At 38.5% G+C, this 22691-nt stretch overlaps 1 protein-coding gene across 1 annotated transcript in view; it reads left to right on the forward strand.

Annotated features, from left to right (window-relative positions):
* Positions 1-22691, forward strand: part of GRAMD2B (GRAM domain containing 2B) — a 210067-nt gene that overhangs the window by 64161 nt on the left and 123215 nt on the right. The window contains exon 4 of the mRNA XM_054685142.2: positions 12247-12405. Within this exon, the coding sequence (XP_054541117.1) occupies positions 12278-12405 (128 nt within the window). The 5' untranslated portion in view covers positions 12247-12277. The remainder of the gene's footprint in view (positions 1-12246; positions 12406-22691) is intronic.

A 22691-nucleotide genomic window follows, 5' to 3' on the forward strand; every position in this document is an offset into this window, starting at 1 on the left:
CTCTAAATCCTAACATCCCAGAGTCCTCACCACTCTCTGGCCCCTCCATGGAAATCCAAGCTTCATCCCTCCCCCCTTGCTTTTCATATTTCCTATAATGTCCTTTCCCCGCATTGTCTGACAAATTCCCACTCAGCTTTTAAGATTTTCTTCTCTGTAGGCTTCCCTGCCACCAGTAGAGTTGCTTTCTCTGTGTGTAACACCATTTCTATATTTTTATGCAATGACATTTACCATTGATTATAACTTTGTGTGCATATTTGTCCCTCCCACAATTCTGGGAGACCCATGCCTTTTCATCCCTCGTGTTTTGCATGGTGAATGGCACTCAAAAAATGCTGAAGTGAATTCAATCTCTCAGCCCATGGACCACATTAACAACAAGATGAGATAAGGTATTTAGGTCAGCTTAAATTTTGTGTCCCAAAGATGAGCTCCATTTTCACCCATCACAATTGTGTCTCTGATAAGTCAGCAGAAATTGAAAATGCTAATCTTTCCTCTTCTAACTTCCAGATTGAGGGTAACATCCCAAATATGCAGGGAACAGCTTAAGGATAGCATCATTGACACTATTTCAACTCTTTCTACTGAAAGAAAAGAATGACGACTTCAGGTATCATGTCCTACCTTCTATTACAGTCTACAAACCTCCTGGCAGAGACACCAACTGTGAGAGCAGTCAGTGCTGTATTGAAGATAATACGTCTGCCCAGTGCAGCCTCCTGGGCAGAGACAAATCTATTGGCTGTTTCAAGGCCACAAACATATAACATTTAAATGTGAATTTTGGCAAATATGAAATATTATTTTTACCAGTCTATATGACTTTCATTTTCCCACCCCCTTCTAATAAATATACAATTTTTCTGCTGAAAACTTTTCTCCAAGTGATACCTCGTGACATAATCCTAGATGGTATTTCCGGGGAAAATAAAGAACATGTCTAGATAACATTGGCTTCAGTGATAGCAATGTTTAGCTTTCACTTTCCTCTTAAGTTTTCTTGGAAACAATGCCTTATACTGGTAGCTTTTTCTGGCTTAGTGGAGCATGAGGATTCTTTTTTCAATCAAATGCAGTCCTATAGCACTGCAGTGTTGATGGTGTTTTGCTTTGCTGTTTGTTGTTTTTGTTCTGTTGCTGATTGCCACTGATCTGTTGGATGTTTGACCCCTTATTGGTTTATATGGAGACTGAAACCCAATAAAATCCAAATCAACACTGCAATACAGTGGATGCAGAAAAAAAAAAAGTTGCCAGCCTAACAATTCTTTCCTTAACAAACCACTAGAGATACCCAGTCTCATATTTCACTTGAAAGTCAATGAGAAGAACCATTTGTTCTGTATTGTCCTACTCCTTAATGAGCTTAACAAAGAAGTAGAGAAGTGCTCAAATCAGCGTACAGCTCAATAAACTTTGACAAAGCAAGCCTACCAAAGCAACGAGTGCTCAGACCATAATCAGCACACAAAAGCCCCATTTGTGCTCACTCCTCAAAATACCCCCCACCCAAAACAACCTCTATCCTGCTTTAACTAGAGATTAGTTTTGCCTGTTTTGAGCTTTACATAAATGGACTCGTTCAGTGTGTACTTTCATGTCGATTTATTTTCCATACATTATATGTGTGAGATCCATCTTTGTTTTTGCATGTGTCAATGATTTGTGCATTGTCATGGCTATATAGAATTTTTGTTTCAAGAGCATCTAAGCAAACAAGTATTCTGAGGAAAACGCTTTGAGATACATGGATCCCAGTGTTAGAATATAAAAGCTTTAATCAAAAGAGCAAAAAGTAAATAAGACCACCTCTCGAAACAGCCTGAAGTCAATTGTTAAGAAGCAGCTGTTTCAGGAGAGAAGTAGAATGGTAAAAAGCTCTATGGATATGTTAATTTGCCTGATTTGATCATTCTACAATGAATAAGTGTATCAAAACATCACATTGTCCCCCATGAATATGTACAATTATTATTTATCAAAAATACAACTAAAGAGAGCTCTCAGATAAATCAGAAAGGCCATCTTAGAAATACCCAGAACTGAGTCAGGGATCTTGGCTTAAAGGGAAATAAGACAGCCTTCCAAAAAGGTTTTGATTTAGGCTGTCTTTGTTCTCATCTCTTCAGCAAAACCTCTTTTTTGCCTCTCCAGTTCAGACTTTAGAGCCCAAACTGTTCTGAAGCCAATACCCCACTTAGGGATCAGGTTTTGCCACAGCTTTCCACACACTGTATATACATGACCTAACCATTCCTCATGGGAAAGAATATTAGCATTCTGTTGCTACCTCTTTAAAACACAATTCCTTGGCTGGGCGCAGTGGCTCACGCCTGTAATCCCAGCACTTTGGGAGGCCGAGGCGGGCGGATCACGAGGTCAGGAGATCGAGACCATCCTGGCTAACACAGTGAAACCTGTCTCTACTAAAAATACAAAAAATTAGCTGGGCGTGGTGGTGGGCACCTGTAGTCCCAGCTACTTGGGAGGCTGAGGCAGGAGAATGGCGTAAACCCGGGAGGCAGAGCTTGCAGTAAGCCGATATCGTGCCACTGCACTCCAGCCTGGGTGACAGGGCGAGACTCTGTTTCAAAAAAAAAAAAAAAGATTTATTATCAAAAGCCCTCCAGATTGAGGGTAACATCCCAAATATGCAGGGAATACCTTAAGGATAAAATTGTAAGTTTGATACTTTGTAAGTTTGATACTTCAGTGCTGCCACTTTATGAAACTTTCTAAGTTACTATTGTTACTAGCTAACTGATATTTAAGGCACTAACATTTTTACCAATATTTCATAATACTAGCACTTAAGACAAATTTTTATTCTGTTATGAAGATGTTAATTAAAGCAATTATCAAAATGGTCCCATAAACATTGAGACCATATTCTGAAAATATAATTACCCTTTATTCTTTTTTTCTTCCTTGAAAGAAAAAAAAGCCCAAATTCACAAAAAACTTTAGTTTCATAAAACTCATTTGAAGTACATTCAGTAGTTTTTTAAAAGATATTAGTTTCAGTGGCTCTGGAAAATATTCCAAGAATCTAAGCTTTTTCCTACATTCTTCTACTTACGTGAGATTAAGTCTATGATAGAGTTCAAGTGTCCTGGCTTTAAATATTTAACAGGAACAAGAGTAGAGGTGTTGGAATATTTACCAGGGTATTAGTAAGAGGAAGGAGTGGTTTGTCAGCACATGGTTATTTGAATTCTAGCTCTAAATCCAAACCCAGATAAGAGGACACCAAAAGTTCATTTCATCAGCTACCAAGATACACTGAAAAATTTAAAGTGGTCATAAATTGTATTAGCTCCTCCCATCAAGAGATAGATTATTTCCCCACCATGTGAATCTAAGTTGGATGACTCATGACTGCTTGGACTGATAGAATAAGTCAGAAGTGATGTTCTGTGACTTTTGAGCTTGAGCTTCAAGAAGCTTGCAATTTTGCTCTTGTCTTCTGGACTTGAGGTCTCCGTGTAAGAAAAGTGAGAGAGGCCACTGCAGGGAGAGACCAGGCGGAACACACTCTGAAGGCCCCAACAAACCTGTCTTAGTCCATTTGTGCTGCTATCACAGAATACCCAGACTGAGTATCAAGAACAGAAGTGTCTCAGTTCTGGAGGCTGGGAAGACAAAGATCAGGGGGCCAGCATCTGATGAGGGCTGCTCACTGCTTCCAAGATGGTGCTGTGGATAATGCATCCCCAGAGAGGAGAAATGCTGTGTCCTCCCTTAGCAGAAGGACAAAGAGCAAGTCTACTCCCACAAGCTCTTCCTATAACAGCATTAATTCATCAGGGCTCAGCCAAACACATCCCAAAAGCCCCACCTCCCAGCACTGTTGCATTGGGGGTTAAGTTTCTAACAGATGAATTTTGGGGGACACATTCAGACCATAGGACAACCTCCTGATAACAGTTAATTATTTGAATATACCCCCAGAAAGAGCAGCAACATAACTGCCTAATTGAGCCCTGCCCAACTTCGTGAACAAATTGCCAATTTAAGCCACTACATTTGGGAGAGGTTTGTTATACAGCAAGAGATAACTGAGACCTAGCCCATTTCATTGGCTACCAAACACACCAAGTCAGTAAGGGAAAGGTACTAGCATAGTTGGGGTTTTACTATCAGGTCTCCACCTTCAAATTTCTACAGCACTGCTCTGCCTAGTTTGGTCACAATTTATTTCCAATCAAGACAACTGTAGTTGACTCCTGCTTATCTGTTCCTGCCCCTATTTACTTCCCACATCAATCTAACTTCCACGTTATTCAAGTGGCTAGGATCCTAATTAACATTCTCCCTGCCGTCACTCTTCCGCTCAAGCTGTGGATAAAACCCTGTCCGTGGGATAAAACCCTGGGCCCAGTATTCATAACCTTCATAATGAGGCTTTGCCTGACTTACGAGAGGTAGAGGAGTATTTAACCATTGACCCCCAGACCCCACAGATCAAAGGTTGTTCCCCTGACCTCTGGGCATGTGCCATGGCCTAGAAAGTTCCTTACAGCACCAAAAATCTAATTTCTTTATATTTTCTTTAGATTAATAAATTAATCTAATACCTGAGGTATTAGATGAAACACTTGAAGTCAGATAATCTCAGCTAGAAATAAGTGGAAGCCTGCAGAGAATTGTCCAGTATAGTCACAGCTGAAATCAGAGGGCCAGTCAAGCATTTGTGAATCCATGTGCCAGCTGTACCTGCTGCTCCCTGTCTGAGGTCATAACATCAATATCCATTTCTTTAGGAAGCCACAGAAAGTCTGATGTAAAAGGTCTCCTAGGAAGTGCACAGATATCCTGGACCTCCTAAGCTGTTTATGCAAACCCTGAACCTCCATAAATCATCTTTTCAGACAATGTTATCTCAGTTAAATTTATCCGTGGACTGTGTCTTCCCAGGAAAAACTTACAAGACAATCAGAAACATCTCCTCTAGAACCACCTGATATAGGATTATTTTGTAAGAGAACAACCCAAGGAGCCTCTATAACCCCAAGTGATCAAAATTTAAATCAATAAGAAATTGACATCGTGTGCTTCTTGATCTGATGCACTGAGAAGAACACAAAGATTATCATTGTGGCGATCTTACCAAAGATACAAAACCTGAATTTAATCAGAAAGAAGCATCAGAAAACCCAAACTGAGGAATATTCTTAAAAAAAACAAACAAACAAAAAAAACCGTCCCGTACTCCTCAAATTTATTGACAGGGGAAAAAAAAAAAAAAGACCAAGGAACTGTTTGATTGGAGAGACTAAGGAAACATGCTTATAAAATACAACATGGCCCCTGGGTTGGACTGCAGCCTAGAAAGACAGTTGAAAATTTTGAATAAGGCCTGTGTATGAAGTAGTATTGTGTCAGTGTTAGTTTTCTAATTTTGATTAATTGTATTATAGTTTGATCTGGATGAAATGATGAAGCAGCTCTTGTAAGAGTTCAAAATGAGAAGTTAAAAAGTTTAAGTTGTTAAAATCAGTGGATAGCAGATAATGAGCAATTGGAAGATGATACCTGAAATAGGCAGATAACAAATGACGTTTGTCATATTTAGTTGGATATTGGTTGACTTGAGCACTGATTTGCAACATGTGTTTGGAGCTATCCCACTACACCCCCAAGTTCACACTCAGCTATTTTTACTTGAATATGTCACTTAATTCTTAGAGAAACTTCAGAATAGTGTTGCTCACAGTTCACTTTGATTTTACAATGTAAAATATACATATAAATATTTTTACAAGGGGAAAAGAAAGAGGGAATATCATACAAACAAAAGGCTAACTTCCAAAGAGATAGTTGAGTTTCACAATCAGTTAAAACAGAATCACCTGGGAAGCTTGTTTAAAAAAAAACTCTGATGCCCAAGTCTCACACCAAACCTATAAAATCAGAATGTATAGGTGTGGGGTATTTGTACAAGTTCTGTGCAATTGTGAGGCATACTAAGAAAGTTTGAGAACCACCATTTAAGAAGATAACTGGTCTCTAAATTAGGATTCGTTATCCACTAGATGGTGCCAAGAATTCAAAGATGGAACTTTGTGGTACAATGTCTATTTTCCTTTGAGTATACAGTGTGTTCATTTTCCTTCTTACCCACTTTCTCTTCCACCTCTCCCCAACTTCTAGGAAAGGGTTACATCACACCAAAATAGATATTTTGTTCAATATCAGTTTAGCAGCTTCTCCTTGGATTTTGGTTATAACAGACAGGCTCGTTCTGAAGGGATATTGAGAGGAAGTTGTGTGAGTACTCTTCCCTTAGCCTTTTACTTTCTCAGTGCAGATATTTAGAAGAGGAAAATCCACTGTAAGAGGTGGCCTCATTGGCAATGAGTGATTGGATAAGAAAGAATGGTCTGACCAGTTCCTAATAAGCCATATTTAGCCGTTTGTGGTTTTGATCCCTGTCCTTTCCCGGAAACAATGACTTCAAGAACGTACCACAACTATTTGGTATGTTATATCAGTTAAATAATAAGTCATATTATTAAATATCAGATTACTCTTAAGCTACCACTGCCTCAATGGAAAAGCATTTGACAATTTCTTAAACTGTTTTATCCTTTCTTTATCCTCAGGATTTTTGCAATTAAAAAATCCTGTGCAGATGATAATCTCATTTCAGTTTTTCTGATGAGTTTATGTGTTTGGAATCTGCTCCAAGGCATTGTGTTTATCCTCATGAATGTTTATTTTTAAATGTGTATTGAATAGAAATGGCTAGAAAGCCGAGCAAAACAAATAACATTTTATTAATCCTTGTCTTAGTCTCTTTGGGCTGCTATAACAAAGTACCTGAGACTGGGTAATTCATGAAAAAAAAAAACAAAAAATGTATTTTCTTACCATTCTCGAGGCTGGGAAAGATCGGGGCACTGGCTTCTGATGTGGGTTTTTTGGCCACATCCTCACACGGAAGGAGGAACGGGGCAAACTAACTAAACAGTTCACGAAGCCTCTTTTATAAGGACCTTAATCCCACTAACAAGGGAGAAGCCCTCATGGCCTAATCATCTCTTAAAAGCCTCACCTGTTATCACACTGGCAACCTTTGAATTTTGGAGGGAACACATTCAAACCATAGCAGTCCTACAAGTATCTATTGAGCAACAATATGTACCAGGCACTGTGATACACATTGGTGTAGGGACACAGGGTTGAACAAAGCAAAAAAATATAAGCTCTCATGAATTTGCATTCTAGCTGTGAGAAACGTACAGAGGAAAAAAATAACAAGATAATGATAGAGTGACAACTCTTTTACTTAATAAAGCAGAGAAGTGTAATAGTTTCTGCACAAGCCAGGATTATTTTTGACATTGTAGTCAGGGGAGGCTCCCTGAGAAGGTGACATTTGAGTTGAAATTGAATGATGACAAGAAGAGCCAGAAAGGAAGCTATATAGTCAGTGGGCAGAGCAGGTGCAAAGATCCAGGGGTAGAAACAAGTGTGGTATATTGCAGATTAGGAAGAAAACCAATGAAAGGAAGCATGAGCTAAATGAGGCTGGAGATATGGGCAAACACCTGAGCAGGGCCAGAGGTTGCAATTTAGTGAAATAGAAAATTAGGAGATTTTAAAGGGAAGAGTAACATGGTTTTTTTCTTATTTTTAAATTTTAAAATCATCCTGGATCCTGATTGTAGAGGTGATACAAGTGGGAAGAGAGCAATTGGAATACTGCTGCAATAGTCTAGATAACAGATGGCAGCTTGGACTAGTAATAGGAATACCAGTGGAGAGAAGCAGTGAAATTCTGGATGTGTTCTGAAGGCACAGTTGATAAGATTTGTTGATGAACTGCATGTGGGGAACAAGGGCATGAGAGAAATCAACAACACCTAAATTGCTGTTAGATCAACCAGGTGGATGAGGAAGCCCTTTACTGGTCTGTCCTTACACTGCTAATAAACACATACCCGAGGCTGGGTAATTTATAAAGGAAAGAGTTTTAATTGACTCACAGTTCCACACGGCTGGGGATGCCTCATAATCATGGTGGAAGGCGAATGAGGAACAAAGTAAAGTCTTACCTGGCGGCAGGCAAGACAGCGTGTGCACGGGAACTCCCATTTATAAAACCATCAGATCTCGCGAGACTTATTCACTGCCACGAGAATGGCATGAGTGAAACAGCCACCAAGATTCAATTATCTCCACCTGGCCCTGCCCTTGATATGTGGGGATTATTACAATTCAATGTAAGATTTGGGTGGAGACACAGCCAAACCATACCAGAACAGTAAAATGAGACAAGAAAAATTCTGGAGGAGAGCTGTAAATAAAAATTCTACTTTGGTCACAGTAAGTTTGAGATGTTTATTTAATAGGGAGAAGTAAGAGGGGAATTATAAGACTTGGACATCATCAGCATATAAATAGCATTTAAAGTCATAGGATGAATAATATTACTGAGAGAATGTGTCAATAGAGAAGAGTATCTAGGACTGATCCCACTGACTCTACATTGATGTTGTATTGTTACTCTCTCAATAAGCCTTCAGTGATTTTCCTTGTTTATTTATTTATTTGAGAAAGGGCTCACCCTGGTGCCCAGCCTAGAGTGCAATGGTGTGATCATAGCTTACTGCAGCCTTGAACTCCTGGGCTCAAGCAATCCTCCCACCTCAGCCTCCCAAGTAGCTGGGTCAGTGGTTATTTTTGTTTAAGTAATGTAGTTAAAATCGATATTGGTAAGGTGAGAATAATAATACTGCATACAGTTATTGCAAGGAGTAAATGAGGAATATGTAAAATATCTAAGACATTGCCTGGCGGAGTAGGAAATCGATAAAATATGACTTTTTTTCCCCCTATTTCCTTCCTTGGTAAGAGTGGACTCTGCAGTAAATTGCAATGGAACTAAAATCTCTCTATTGGCTCAGATGTCTTTACACAGAGAAAGTCTTAAGAATCATCTGCCTCTGCATTTCCAAAAGGAGATTCTTCCTATAGGATATTAACAGTTTTCCATTTCTATTTGGTTGAGCCTGAGTTAATAAAGTTGAATAGATTTATTAAATGCAGACCTTCATAGAGACCTCTAAGGGACAAAAATTGTGTGCCGTATTTGCCAGCTTCCACACAAGCTAGAGAAATTGTCCACAGACCACAATTTAGGAAAGCATTGATTTACTCCAAGCTCCTATTTTACATAAGAGAAAACTGAGGCCAAGGGAGATAAGGTAACTTGAATAAAGTTCTACCACTAGTAAAGTGTTCTGACACCAAACTTGGAGCTCTTTTTTCTAGAATATTCCATCACTATGATGTCGCTTATTATTACTAACATTACCCCAACTTTCCAACAGCCTTTCCGTCTGAGTAGCCTACTTCAGCTCTTTTCCTAAAAGCTGAGTTTATGAGGCATCTATATGGGGCTTTCAGGTAGATAAGATGCCTAGAGAAAGCAGCCAAGTGCCTCTGTTTGTCTGAAATAGAACCCCTGTGGTTTATGAAGAGTTGCCTACATAAGAATGACTTTGTTACATATTCATAATATGGAGTAAGAGGTAGAGTTTTTCCTTTTTTTTTGGGAAAAAAAAGCACAAACTGAGTAATCAAACTGTTACCGTATTTATGGCCTCATCTCCAATAATACATGGGACCTTGGATCCATTCACCTGAGGTAAAATCTCTGAACTTTCATTTGTCTGCCTGTTATTAAGAAAGGCAGTAAAATGGAAGTTAATATTTGCTAAACCTTTGACCTATAATGCAGTTTCTAAATCAGCAGAAAGTATCTTTGTAGAGTTAAGCAGGAAAGAGAAGAAACAGAGCTTTGCCAAGTGTCTTTTCTCATCACCATTTCGCCGAGAAGAAAACTGGATTACACAGGCAGTAAACCCTCAGCATGTCCAAGGGCCCTTAACATGTTAGGCAAAAGGCAAGATTGGAAGCCAGGTTTGTCTCACATTAAAGGTGTATTGCCCCTTCAGTGAAAAAACCTGGAGTGCAGTCATTAGAATGGTGAGAAGAAGGGCTTCCCATAGACCTGAGAAGAGTTGGGTGGTGAGTACTACTCTAAACTTTGCCTGGTGACCACGGAGGGAAGTGGAAGTACGGAAGGGGAAGTGGGAGATGAAGTGGGATTGTAGTGGCAACAGTTTGTAGGACTAACAATACAATTTTTAGATCTTTAATAGATGTCATCTACCCTACCCTAAAGCTACCTTTCCTATTCTCATGATAGCAGACCTCTAAAGCATATCAGACTTTGATCCCAGGAAGATCCACTGTATTGCCTAAGTTCCTCCTGCTGACCTACTGAACCTGAAGACCCTCTCAAAATTACCCTCATTTAGCTCAAGTGGTTGGCAACAGTTAAAACATAGTTGCCCCTGGAGCTATTATCATCTTACTGCATTAGTGATATGAATATAGGATCTGAAGCAGTTAGCTATTGCTGTGTAGAAATCCATCTCAAAACCTCAGTTGGAAACAATTATTTATTATTTTTTATGAGTCTACAGGTGTTCAGGTAGTTCTGCTGATCTAGATCAGTTAGATTTTGGCTGGGCTCACTATTGTGTCTGTGGGGACTTGGCAGGTCACTGGGGAGCCGGGTGGTCTACGACAGCCTGAATGACTCAGCTCTGTGCCATGTGGTCTCATGTGGAGGATACCTCTAATTCAGTCGTGTAAGTCATAGTGACCACAGGGAAGGAGTAGAAACCCACGAAGCTTCTTGAGGTCTAGACTCAGAACTGTCACAGTATCACTTCTGCCACATTTTATTAGCCAAAGCAAGTAACAAGACCAGTCCAAGTTAGAGTAGGTAGAAATTACAAAGCTATAAGGCAAAGGCTATGGATATATAGAGGCCATTAATGTAGCTGGGATTATCAATGCATTCAATCTAACACAACCTGAGGGCAAATTTTAATTGAAAGAATAGGAAAGGGGCTGGACGTAGTGGTTCACACCTGTAATCCCAGCACTTTGGGAGGCTGAGGTGGGCGGATTTCTTGAGGTCAGGAGTTCGAGACCAGCCTGGCCAACATGGCAAAACCCCATCTCTACTAAAAATACAAAAATTAGCCAGGTGTGGTGGTCCATGCCTGTAATTTCAGCTACTCGGGAGTCTGAGGCAGAGGTTGCAGTGAGCCGAGATTGTGCCACTGCACTCCAGCTAGGTGACAGAACAGGACTCCGTCTCAAAGAAAAAAAAAAGGAAGGAAAGGAAAGGATAGAGAATATAAGTTGTTTGCATTCTAAATAATCTCTTGCATAGATCTCTCTTGTTCTATTACCTAGTTTTGAACTCAAGCAAATTGTACTCTTCTTTCTTATTTGTAAATCTTCATCTTAGTATATCCTATGCAAGTAAATCATCTCCAAATGTACACTTTGTTTTGCAATGGTCTTAGATTAAAGTGAATTAAGTACCTAAAACTATTTAATTATTTGAGTTCAGCCAATCAGATTTTTGTCTGATACAGAGTGAAAAAAAAGAAAGAAAAACTTTAATGCCATTTCATTATTATTCTAATTAATGAGCAACTTTACTGTCTGCATTAGTGACACGGTAGAACAGCTAAAAAGAAGGAAGTTTGAGAAAGTTCAGCTTCTCTGTGAATTTGCTTTCCAGCATGACAGGTTTATCATCAGTAAATATTCATTGAGTCCCCACAGTGAGAAAAGAATCATGATGAGTATGACACAAAACATATTCTAAAGAGAAATATATATTCCGATTACAGAATGCACATATGAGACACGGGTGATAAGACATTGATCATGCCATTCAATAGTGAATATCAAAGTTGTGTTAGGTTTGTTTAATTTATGTAATGAATAGGCATGAACTTGTAGGACAACTGAGGACCATTTGGGGTGAATTATGGTAGAGCCTTTGAGGTAACAAACAATCACTGTCTTCTAAAGTGAAGAAAGGCATCAGGATTGCGGAAAGACATACGTCATCATGAGTAAAGGGTCAGTGATGTGACTCCAAGTCAACATCAAGATAAGATGAAGCTCTTAAGGCAAAGACGTAACATTATCTTAAAGGTCACATTGAATGTTTCTGTGGTCATTTGCTTTCTCACACATGTGGGTTTCAAGTGCGGCTGGTCCCATCCCTCTGAGCAGACGCTGAAAGAGAAAACTTCTGAGATAGCACTTGTGAGCGAAAAGCACACCAACTGGCTCAAAGAGCTGTGGTTGGGCAGATCTGGTGTAAATACAAAGTTCCTTCCTGACATTTCCCAGAGTTTCTTGAAGATCACCTGGCCTCTAGAAGATGACAAGGAGACAGCAAGTCCTACAAGCAAAAAGGAGCATTCAGCAAACATTCCAAGCACAGCTTATGCCCTGGAAGAGTATGTTCCACGGGAGAGAAGTGAAGCCAGTGGGTCCAGACCTGGAACTGTAAGTGACAGGTCTCAGACCTGGAAAAACCATTTGGGAGTGGAGTGTGGCTTCTGTGGTTTAAAAGGCCTTTTTGGTATCTTAAGGACAGAGTGTCTCCACATGGAGAATGTCTTTGATTGCCCACTGGGGGAGTTTTCCTTGTTTATCATCAGGGTCTTGAGTAAAAGCAAGAATTATCCCACGTACTGTAATGTCCTCAGAAACCCCTGATACAAGTACATTTTGCTTATAGGTGTATTGCACAAAACTGGAAGTTTGAGGTTTGTCATGTCACTCAAGCTGAAAGGGGAATTCAAGTGGAGACAGCAGTGAGCAATGCTAGGAGTGGCTTGAAAGATACAGTTGCAATCTAAGACTCTATGTGTTCGGGAGAACTCAGTATTTGCCATTTCAGCTCAGGAAAACTAGGATTATAAGATATTTGCATGAAGTCACACTTGCCATGTCAACTCTCTACATTTTGGTTTTAGGTTCCTTTTAATCTAGAAAGGTAGGTTTGGGTTTGGGTTAGGTTTTATGAGCTCCTTGTAAGCAGGCACTATGGGTTAGCTTTTTGGTTTTTTAGGTTTTGCTTTGCTTTTTACTTTAAATTTTGTACAACTGCTAGCAGAGTAACAAGTATATGTAGAGATATTTAATTTGTTTAAAAATTCCTCTATTATTCTGACTATAATTGCTTTAAAATCCCTCAAATAATCCTATCTTCAAAGAATAAATAATTGTATTGAAGGGTTGTTAGGCTTAGCCCAGAGCTAGGGCAATAAATAGAATGTCTTCAGAAAGACATGTGAAGGGTACACATAAACACTGTGAAGAAAAACACTGTCTGTGAGGCATGATGGGAACTGAAAACATAACATAAAATATAAATGGGTGGGAGGATTAGGATCTCTAGTTTCCTTTCAGACTGGGCTTTGGATTCTACAAACCTGCATTTGAATCCCAACTCTGCTGCCATTTAACTGAATGTGTCGACTAGGAAAAGAGACAGTTTCTCGAGTTTCAGTTTTCTTATTTCCGAAATGGTAAAAAAAAAAAAAAAAAAAAAAAAAAAAAAAAAAAAATCTGTTTCCTAGCATTGCTAAGAGGATTGAGTAAGTTTCCATATGTAAAATGGCAGGCATATAGAAATTACACAATGAATAAATTCCCTCTGCTGCTCATCTTCCATTTCTGAAAATCTAACAAGAAACACTGAAACAAGGTATCTCAGATAAACTGCCCAGGGCTCTGCAGTTCTCATGATGGCCCAGCCCAGTCACCAAACCCTACCTCACGCTATAGAGTTTTCACAGGTGCTTTGGGCAGAGGTCCCATTCTAACTCTAATTTACCAAAAATCTCAAAATGATGTCTTTCCTGTCTGGGTTAATTGCTCACTGTGGCTGTGGAGGAGTTGGTAAGCCTCTATATCTGTGTTTGAGTGTCACAAACTGTGGGACATGACACCAGTTCGATAGGCACTCTGAGCCTCAGTTCTTCCTCTGCAAAATCAGTGTAATACCTACCTCCCAGAAGCATTCCCAGCAATGCACACAAGCATGTTAAGCCTACCACCATCACCCCAAATGTGGTGACCTTTCAAAAACTCCTTGCCAGTTTGTTACCCAGTTGGGTCTCCTCCTTTGTTTCTTATTACTAGTGGAGAATATTTTTTCATTTGTTATTAGCCACATGCATTTCTTCAGCTATAAATTGCATGTTTATGACCTGACTCACGTGTTAAAAGATCCTATGAGCTCAGTTCTGAAGATCAAACGATTTTTTGATCGGGCAGCACCATTTCAGTCACCTCTTCTGAATTTGGCCTGGACTTGCTACACTTCACTGTTTTAAAAAATTGCAGGATGAATGCTAAATTGAAGAAATATGTATAATCAACAGCAACATAGATACAAACTATTATATAATAGTATATGAGCCTTTCACTTTACCTGTCTTTAATTTCATGCTTTCTAAATAACTTAAGATTTTGTTGACAATCATCATTATTAGTGTTCTTTGTTATTGCCATTATTACAAACAGGTGAAGTAAACAACTACCTAGAAAATTATGATTTCAGGATTATCAGGAAGAATTAAGGAAAAGTACCAAAAGTCCTGGCCTTGGACTTATGTAGGCATACATAAAAAAGAATAAAAACACAAGATCTTCAAAAGGAACAGAGATACTCAAATTCATTAATTCTGAATACATTTCTATGTATATTGTTTAAAATAGTTACCAAGAAATAAACACTAACATTTATGGTTAATTAATTTTCAACAAAATGGGCAAGATAATCCAATGGGAAAAGAATAGCCTTTTCAACAATAGTGCCAGGACAATATTCTAAAGAATGAAGTTGGACCCCTACCTTACAACATACACAAATATTAATTCAAAGTAGATCACAGACCTTATATAAGAGCTAAAACTATAAAAATCTTAATAAACATATGAGTAAATAATCATTGGCTTGGGCAATTATTTCTTAGGCCCAACACCAAAATCGCAAGTGATAAAAGAGAAAATTGATAACTTGGACTCTACCAAAATGGAAAACTTTCTTTGGTGCTTCAAAGGACACCATGAAGAAAGGGCAGAGACATCCTATGAAATGATAGAAAATATTTACAAATCATATATTTTAAGGAACGTGTAGCCACAATATATAAAGCATACGAGTCAATAATAAAAAGACAAATAACCCAATTTTAAAACAGGGCAAAGGATTTGAATGGATTTTTCTCCAAAGAGAATACACAAATGGCCAATAAGGACCTGCAAAGATGCTCAGCATCATTAGTCATTAGGAAAATGCAAATCAAGACCTCAATGCAACACCACTTCATACCCACTCGAATGGCTATATCAAAAACAAAAAAAAAAGAAGTGTTGGCAAGCATGTGGAGAAACTGGAACTCTCATCCACTGCTGGTCAGAAATGTAAAATGTTACGACCATTTTGGAAAAAAAGTTTGTCAGTTCCTCAGAAAGTTAAATATAGCAATTTCATTCCTAGGTATATAATCAAGGGAATTGAAAACATGTGTTTGCATAAAAACTTGTATACAAATATCCATAATAGCATTATTTTTAATAGCCAAAAAGTAGAAACAATCCAAGTCTCCATCAACTAAATAATGGATAAATACAATGTGGTATATCCATACAATAGAATATTTTTGGTCACAAAATGAGATGAACTTTGAAAACATTGTAGGTGAAAGAAGACAGTTACAAAAGATCACAGATAGTATGATCCCATCTATATATGAAAGATCCAGAATAGGTACTTTTTCTATATATACAGATGAGATATGAATGTATCATCTCTAAAGAGAGAAAGTAAATTAGTAGGTTAGTGGTTGCTTAGGGCAGAGTGGAAGAGGAAAATAGGGAGAATGGGCAGGGACTGCTCTTGGGTACAAGGTTTCTTTTGAGTCATGAAAATGTTCTAAAATTAGATGGTGGTGATGGTTGTGAATTTACTAAATTCACAATTTAGTAAATGTACTAAAGCTGCTGAATTATACACTTTGAACAAGTGAACTTTGTATTATGTAAATTATATCTTAATAAGACTTTTTAAAAACTCTAAAATGATAGTTACTTTAAATAAGACCTTATGATTTTATTATAAATGTTGATCAAAATAAATATAAAATTTGCTAAATCCTTATTATGTTCAAGGCAATATTTAAAGTCTTTACAAATACTAGCTAATGTACTTTCTTAACAAACCTATTTGGTAGGTACTATTATTCCCATTTTACAGATTAGGAAACTAAAATATAGAGATTTTCAAATTCCCCAGCTATTAAGTAGCACAGTAAGAATACAAACAGAAAGAGTCTGCATTTTTTAAACAAAGTATGTACTGAGTCTGGATCTAATTGCAAACTATAGGGAGGAAATTCCTGAAATTCAGAAAATTGTGGAAATTTTGAAATATTATAATTAATGATGGAACCTAACACAGCTAATGCCTCAGAGTAAATATCTATCTAATTACTTCACACAATAGCAGTGGAAAATGAAAGTGTAGGTTGTAGGATCGCTTCCCGCTCTTGTCCCGTACAAAGACAATATTTAACACAGATGGTCTGTTGCTGGTACGTTTTCATTCTCTCAAGAGTCACAACAGGGAGGAATTCTACAAAGCAGCATGATGTGAAGAGGATCTAGATTACCAGGTCAGGAGTGGAACATGAATCAGGAGGCAGCCCTAGCTCTGCCACCAACTATTCAAGTGACCTAACCCCACTAGTGATAGATCTATAACAGGAAGTATTTTAAGTACATGCATTCTAAGGTTCCTATTGGCTCTAAAACCTCTCCCTCTAGATCCTCTATCATCTAGTTTCTAGACTAATCTCAAAAACATCTTGCCAGTGGTATGTTCATTCCCAAACAAATCTTTCTGAGATGTTTCATAGAATTCTCCAAACATGTCTTTGATTCTGTTTCCACTACTCTGGCCCCTGGTGCTCCAGGTGTGGGAGGGAACAGAGAAGATGTGTCTGTTTCTCACTTTGAAGGGTAAGGCCTCTTGAAAATAATGACTGTATTTAGTGAATATTGGATATACTTTCAGAATTACCAAATGATTTTGATAATCCTTTAGAGTAAAACATAATTTTGATGATGATAAAATGTTCATTGTGATTATCTCTGGTGGCTGAGGATTACAGATGATATTTTTCTTCTTTATATTTTATTTTCAAAATGTTTGTAATGAGTATACATTTTGTTTTGTAAACTAAAAAAAGCAGTATATTTTAAAAACCTTAGTGGCACAAAGTTGTGAATGTAGTTCATGCCACTGAACTATATACTTCAAAATGATTAAAATAGTAAATTTATGTTATGTATCCCTTAGGCCAGTAAAATTAATACAAAAAATAACCTTATGGGGGACACTAATAATCATACTATCTTCAGAAGTATTTCTCTGAAAATAATTATCAATTTGCATAAAATCAAACAAAGGCAGAATATGCAATAACCACTATGCAATTTGACAGATAATAATGCTATTGAAATCAAGAATGCTGCTTTTTAAAATCTGGTAACTCTGAGGTCAAATGTATATGTTTTATCAAACACCCAAATGTGAATGTTTAAATGTTTACAGCGGTGTAAGAGAGTTAGCTCATGCTTGCTCAACTGTCGCTCATTATAGGCTCAATTCCCAAAGTCACGTTCAGTGTATCATGTCAGCAGCTTGAAATCAGCTGTGGTAGGAGTATTTACACTGTGGAAATTGGCCAGTGCTACAAATCAGAGCTTTTTTTTTTTTCCTGGAAAACCGGTTTACCAATGCATCACTGTTTAAATAATAAACATATCAATCAACAGAAAGTTCTGCAAACAAAATTTTTAAAATCAACTATCTCAAATCATTTTATAAATTTAAGCAAATATTGTTAAAAGCACTAAAAAGACTTACCCAAGCTGGTAGATAAACTAGAATAGGAACTTGGGTTTTCAAATTTCTTACCTTTATATCTTAAAGCCCCAAATGCACACAAAAAAAGAAAGATTATCTAAAGTCCAATCTTGCCATGTCTACTTACATGTTTACTGAAGCTGCAAGATCAATTTTCTAATCTTCTGGGGGCAAACTCCCTCTTAAGTCATGAGCTATGGCAGATAGTAATAGTTCTCTGACAAGGGGATAACATATATCCTTTCTCTGCATCCTCTCAAAGGGTTCACAACTTTGGGAGAGAAATCAACCCCCTCCCCTCTTTATCATAAAAACCGCAGAATAAAGAAGTTTGAAGGAGAGAGGAAGGGCCTTAAGATATGCTTTAGCCCATGAATTAGACTGGAATATTCCAAGCTGCTTGGCAGGGTCATTATCACCAATGTCAACACTCCACGGGCCCAGACTGTCAATGCTTGCCCTCCCTCCAGGATTAGGTCTTCCACAAACCACGTGCAAACACACAGCTGTTGTCCCATTGAGAAAAGCAAATCATATCTTTCACTTATATCATATGACTCCACTCAACATGAGTGAAAGTATGACCAACTCAAAGATCATAATCTTCATTGTCATTACCATCAGTAGTATTTTCTGAATGCTTACTATGTACAGGCTTCATACTTGAAGTTTACACATATTATATCAAGTCCTCCAAACAATTTTTTGAGATAGATATTATTGTTTTTCCCATTTTTACAAAAGCTCAGAGTAGTTAAATCCCTTTCTAAAGTAACAAAGCAATGAAATAATCAAGCCACCTTTTTCCAGGCAACCTGACCCCTAAACTAACACTCTAAACCATGAAATCAAACAGCCAACCCCAGGAATGTGGATATATTTAATTTACACCCACACACCGGTTTTCCATACATGGTTATTCCATGTATGGAAATATGGTGACATCTGAAATTCAAGGTGATTTTACCAGACCAAGGCTTTTTTTTTCTTTTTTTTCTTTTTGAGATGGAGTCTCGCTCTGTCACCCAAGCTGGGGTTCAGTGGCGTGATCTCGGCTCACAAAAACCTCCGCCTTCCGGATCCAAGAGATTCTTGTGCCTCAGCCTCCAGAGTAGCTGGGATTACAGGCCACGCACCACCACACCTGGCTAATTTTTGTATTTTTAGTAGAGACGGTGGTTTCACCATGTTGGCCAGGCTGGTCTCGAACTCTTTATCTCAGGTGATCCACCCACTTCGGCCTCACAAAGTGCTGGGATTACAGGCGTGAGGCACCACACCCGGCCCAGACCAAGGCTTTTTTTATCCAAATCACAGTACTATGTGCTTAGAGTATATAAGCTTATTGTATTAATAATAGCCTAAACACAGCATAATTTATCAAATAAATCTTAAGGCACAAATATTTCTAACTTTGCTTATTTGTAGAGAAAATCTCGTTTCTTTCTAAGTGTAAATTTATATTCCATGGCTCTGGAAAACTCCATTTTGAAGCTCTGTTAATCTGGTGGTTCTGGTTTGATCTTATGTCTCAATATCCAAATCCTACACCTGTAAAAACTGGAGGAGGAGGAGGAGGAGGCAGTAGAGGAAAAGGAGGGAGAGGAGGAAAAGGGGAATATACAGGCATGAATTCCCCACCTCCTATCCATCGGGCCTAGCATCAGTAGGCATATTAGTTTCTTATTTATGGAATCCAGAATGCTTGGATATAATAACCAAAGATTATTATCATCATTGCACAAGACTACATTCTTTGAATTATGGACCTTGTTTCATTGAAGAAAGAAAAAACTCTTATGGCCAAACTTTAATTTGTAGGGCTTAAGCAAAGAAAACTAGAGCTTGAGAAGATTTTCTTTTCTTTTCTTTTCTTTTTTTGATTTGGATTCTCACTCTGTCGCCCAGGCTGGACTGCAGTGGCTCCATCTCGTCTCACTGCGAGCTCCACCTCCCCGGTTCATGCCATTCTCCTGCCTCAGCCTCCCGAGTAGCTGGGACTACAGGCTCCCGCCACCACGCCCGGCTAATTGTTTGTATTTTTAGTAGAGACGGGGTTTCACCGTGTTAGCCAAGATGGTTTCGATCTCCTGACCTCGTGATCTGCCCACGTCGGCCTCCCAAAGTGCTGGGATTACAGGCGTGAGCCACCGCGCCCGGCCGAGAAGACTTTCAACATTATTTCTCAATTCCCATGGAAGGATATAAAAGAGTCTCTGTGATTTTTATTTTAGTTGTATTTTATTTATTATCATATATTATTCATTTTGGCCACTGTGCATGTTCCTTTTATAGTTATATTTACATAAACGTCCTATTCCAGTTGTTTATCTTTGACCACCTGGTCTTTGTTTTAATTTGCACACACACAAATGAAAGCTGTGGCACAGGCTAGGAGGGCTTGGGCAGAGGCCATGTCTAAACAGTCAAAGGGCTCAGGCAGTAGCTGTGGATGGCTGCACAGCAGTCAACTGCCATTAATCTTGAAAATAAAGCTGTCAGAATTCACATTTTCTTTCAATGATCATGTACTATCAAAACCTTATTCCTATTTAAACATAAAGTCCAGCTATAACTACTTGCACATTTTGTCAGCTTTATCACAGGCAGCTCATATCAAGAAGTGAAATTCACCGGGCAAGCCCCAGCTGGCTCCAGCCCTCAGACAGGTTTAGGATGCCTCCTCCCACCAGAATCTGTTGTGTTAAAACTTGAATGCCCTGAGGGAGGCAAAAGCATTCCTTTGTTTACCACTCTCTGCTGGCTTCTGTCCCTCCCCCAGGGTTTTACTTACCTTTCTGGTTCCTAAAGGCCTTTGAGTTTGTGACCCCTGCTCTAGACTTTCAGAAAATCTCACCTTTGACACAATTTCTTATAATAAGGATTAACTCAACATCTTACATAAGAGTTCAGCCAATACTGTTTAACTACGTCAGTATGCTTCCCATAGGCTAGTAAATTGCTGCGTAACTGAAATAACCGTAACACCCAGCTGACTGGAGTAATGGGACCAACTCATCTCATTCTGCTTCCAAAGCATCGTGCATATGGCCATCGAGCTCATCTTTCATCATTTTATTTCCATTACCTACAGGATAAAGCTTGAACTAACCACACTGGCATCAAGGTTCCTTCATAATTCAGCCTCCAGATAAATGTTCCCTATTCCTCTACTTCACCAACAAACTCTCCACTCTCCACTCTCACACACATACCTGGTCCATGCCCATTTATTTGTTCATGAGCACTACTCCTTTCCCTTTCTGCCTTCCCCATGACCCCACATTGAAACTCAAACCCCACATTTTCCATTAGACTTTTATAAGTTATACCAGTCTCAATTGATTTGCCTCCTTTTAACTGTAAATGCTCAATAAATACTTGTTGAATGAATGAATGAATGAATGAATGAATTCCAGCATGACCACATGCTTACTATTTAATTATGGCCAAGTGGTTTAACCTTTTAAAGATATAGTTTTTTTAATCTATAAAAATGTAATTTGGGCAACGATTAAATGAGATGTTATATATGAAATTATGTAGTAGAGATGCTATATTGACTCAAAAGATATTAGTTAGTACAGAGACTCAATAAATATTAGCCTAATTCACTGCCTTTCTATCGCTTTTATTTTTAGTTAACTTTTCAGTTATGTAGACTGTTTTTTCCTAGCTTCATTGTTGAAGCAAGGACCCATTTTTTAAAACTTTTTATATCACTCGCTGCAGCTAGCAAAGAGCTTTGCTAATAAATATATATCAGTTGATTGAGTGAGTACGAGGAAAACTTATCTATTGAAAAATAAGTTCAAAGACTGTTCACTGACACTGGAATTTCCTCCTTTAGAGACATTTTGTTCTAAGTTAGGAATTGCCCCTGTTTAATCCAAACCTGCATGAGACAGAGAGTAACAGACTACATTTCATTGACCATTAACATCTGTGCCAGTAAGAGTTGTTTTTTGTTTACAAGGAGCAGAAACTCCCATGCAGGTTGTTGCTATTGTATGAGGCATGGTGACTGGTTTAATTCAGCAATTTAATATAACAGCTTATTTAATGTCTCCAACATTTCAACTCAATTTCAGCACAGAGATAAGAGAGGAAAGAGAAATATAGACCGTGCTCTGTCAAGGAAGGACAGGGAGGAAAGCTGGGGGCGGTGCACTTTCAGAACTGTAGCATGAGGGCGCTCAGCAGTACTAAGGTGACCACCTGCCCCAGTTTGCCCAGCACTAAAGATTTCCTGGAATTTAGGGCACTCAGTGCTAAAACCAAGAAAACTCAGCAGGAAAATATTGTCCAAAATAATGTAATATCACTGAAAGACTCACTTCAAAAGTGTTCTTAGGGTCAATACAGCATGTAGAGCAGCACAGACCTGTCCCTGCCAGGTTAGCAGTTGGTTAGAGCAAAATGCTAATGAGGCCAAGGCTAAAGGTTTGCTTTGATTTCCCAGGAAACTTTGCTCTCTTCCACAATCAGAAACTGTGTACTTCTCTTAAGCCAGCCATTCTGCAATGTCACTGACTAATCACAAGGGGAACAAGGAGAGAGAGCATAGCTACTGTGGAACAAATCTTTCACTGGTGCTAGTAACGAGGGTGGAGGGACACTGATGTTTTCCTTGTGCATGAACATTTGTCGCATGAAGAAACTCATTTTCTGAACTTATTTGTTAGTAAAATGCATATCTAGGTAACAATAATGACACATAATTGCAAATCTCTACTGCATATTCTCCTACGTATTTCATTCTAATCCTGTGAAATCAGCATAACAGATATCAAACAGAGCAGAATTGGGATCACCTGCAGTTGCCCAGCCAGCAAGCAAGAGACACATT

The sequence above is a fragment of the Pan troglodytes genome, chromosome 4 (genome assembly GCF_028858775.2).
Source record: "Pan troglodytes isolate AG18354 chromosome 4, NHGRI_mPanTro3-v2.0_pri, whole genome shotgun sequence".
NCBI classification, from domain to species: Eukaryota; Metazoa; Chordata; class Mammalia; order Primates; family Hominidae; genus Pan; species Pan troglodytes.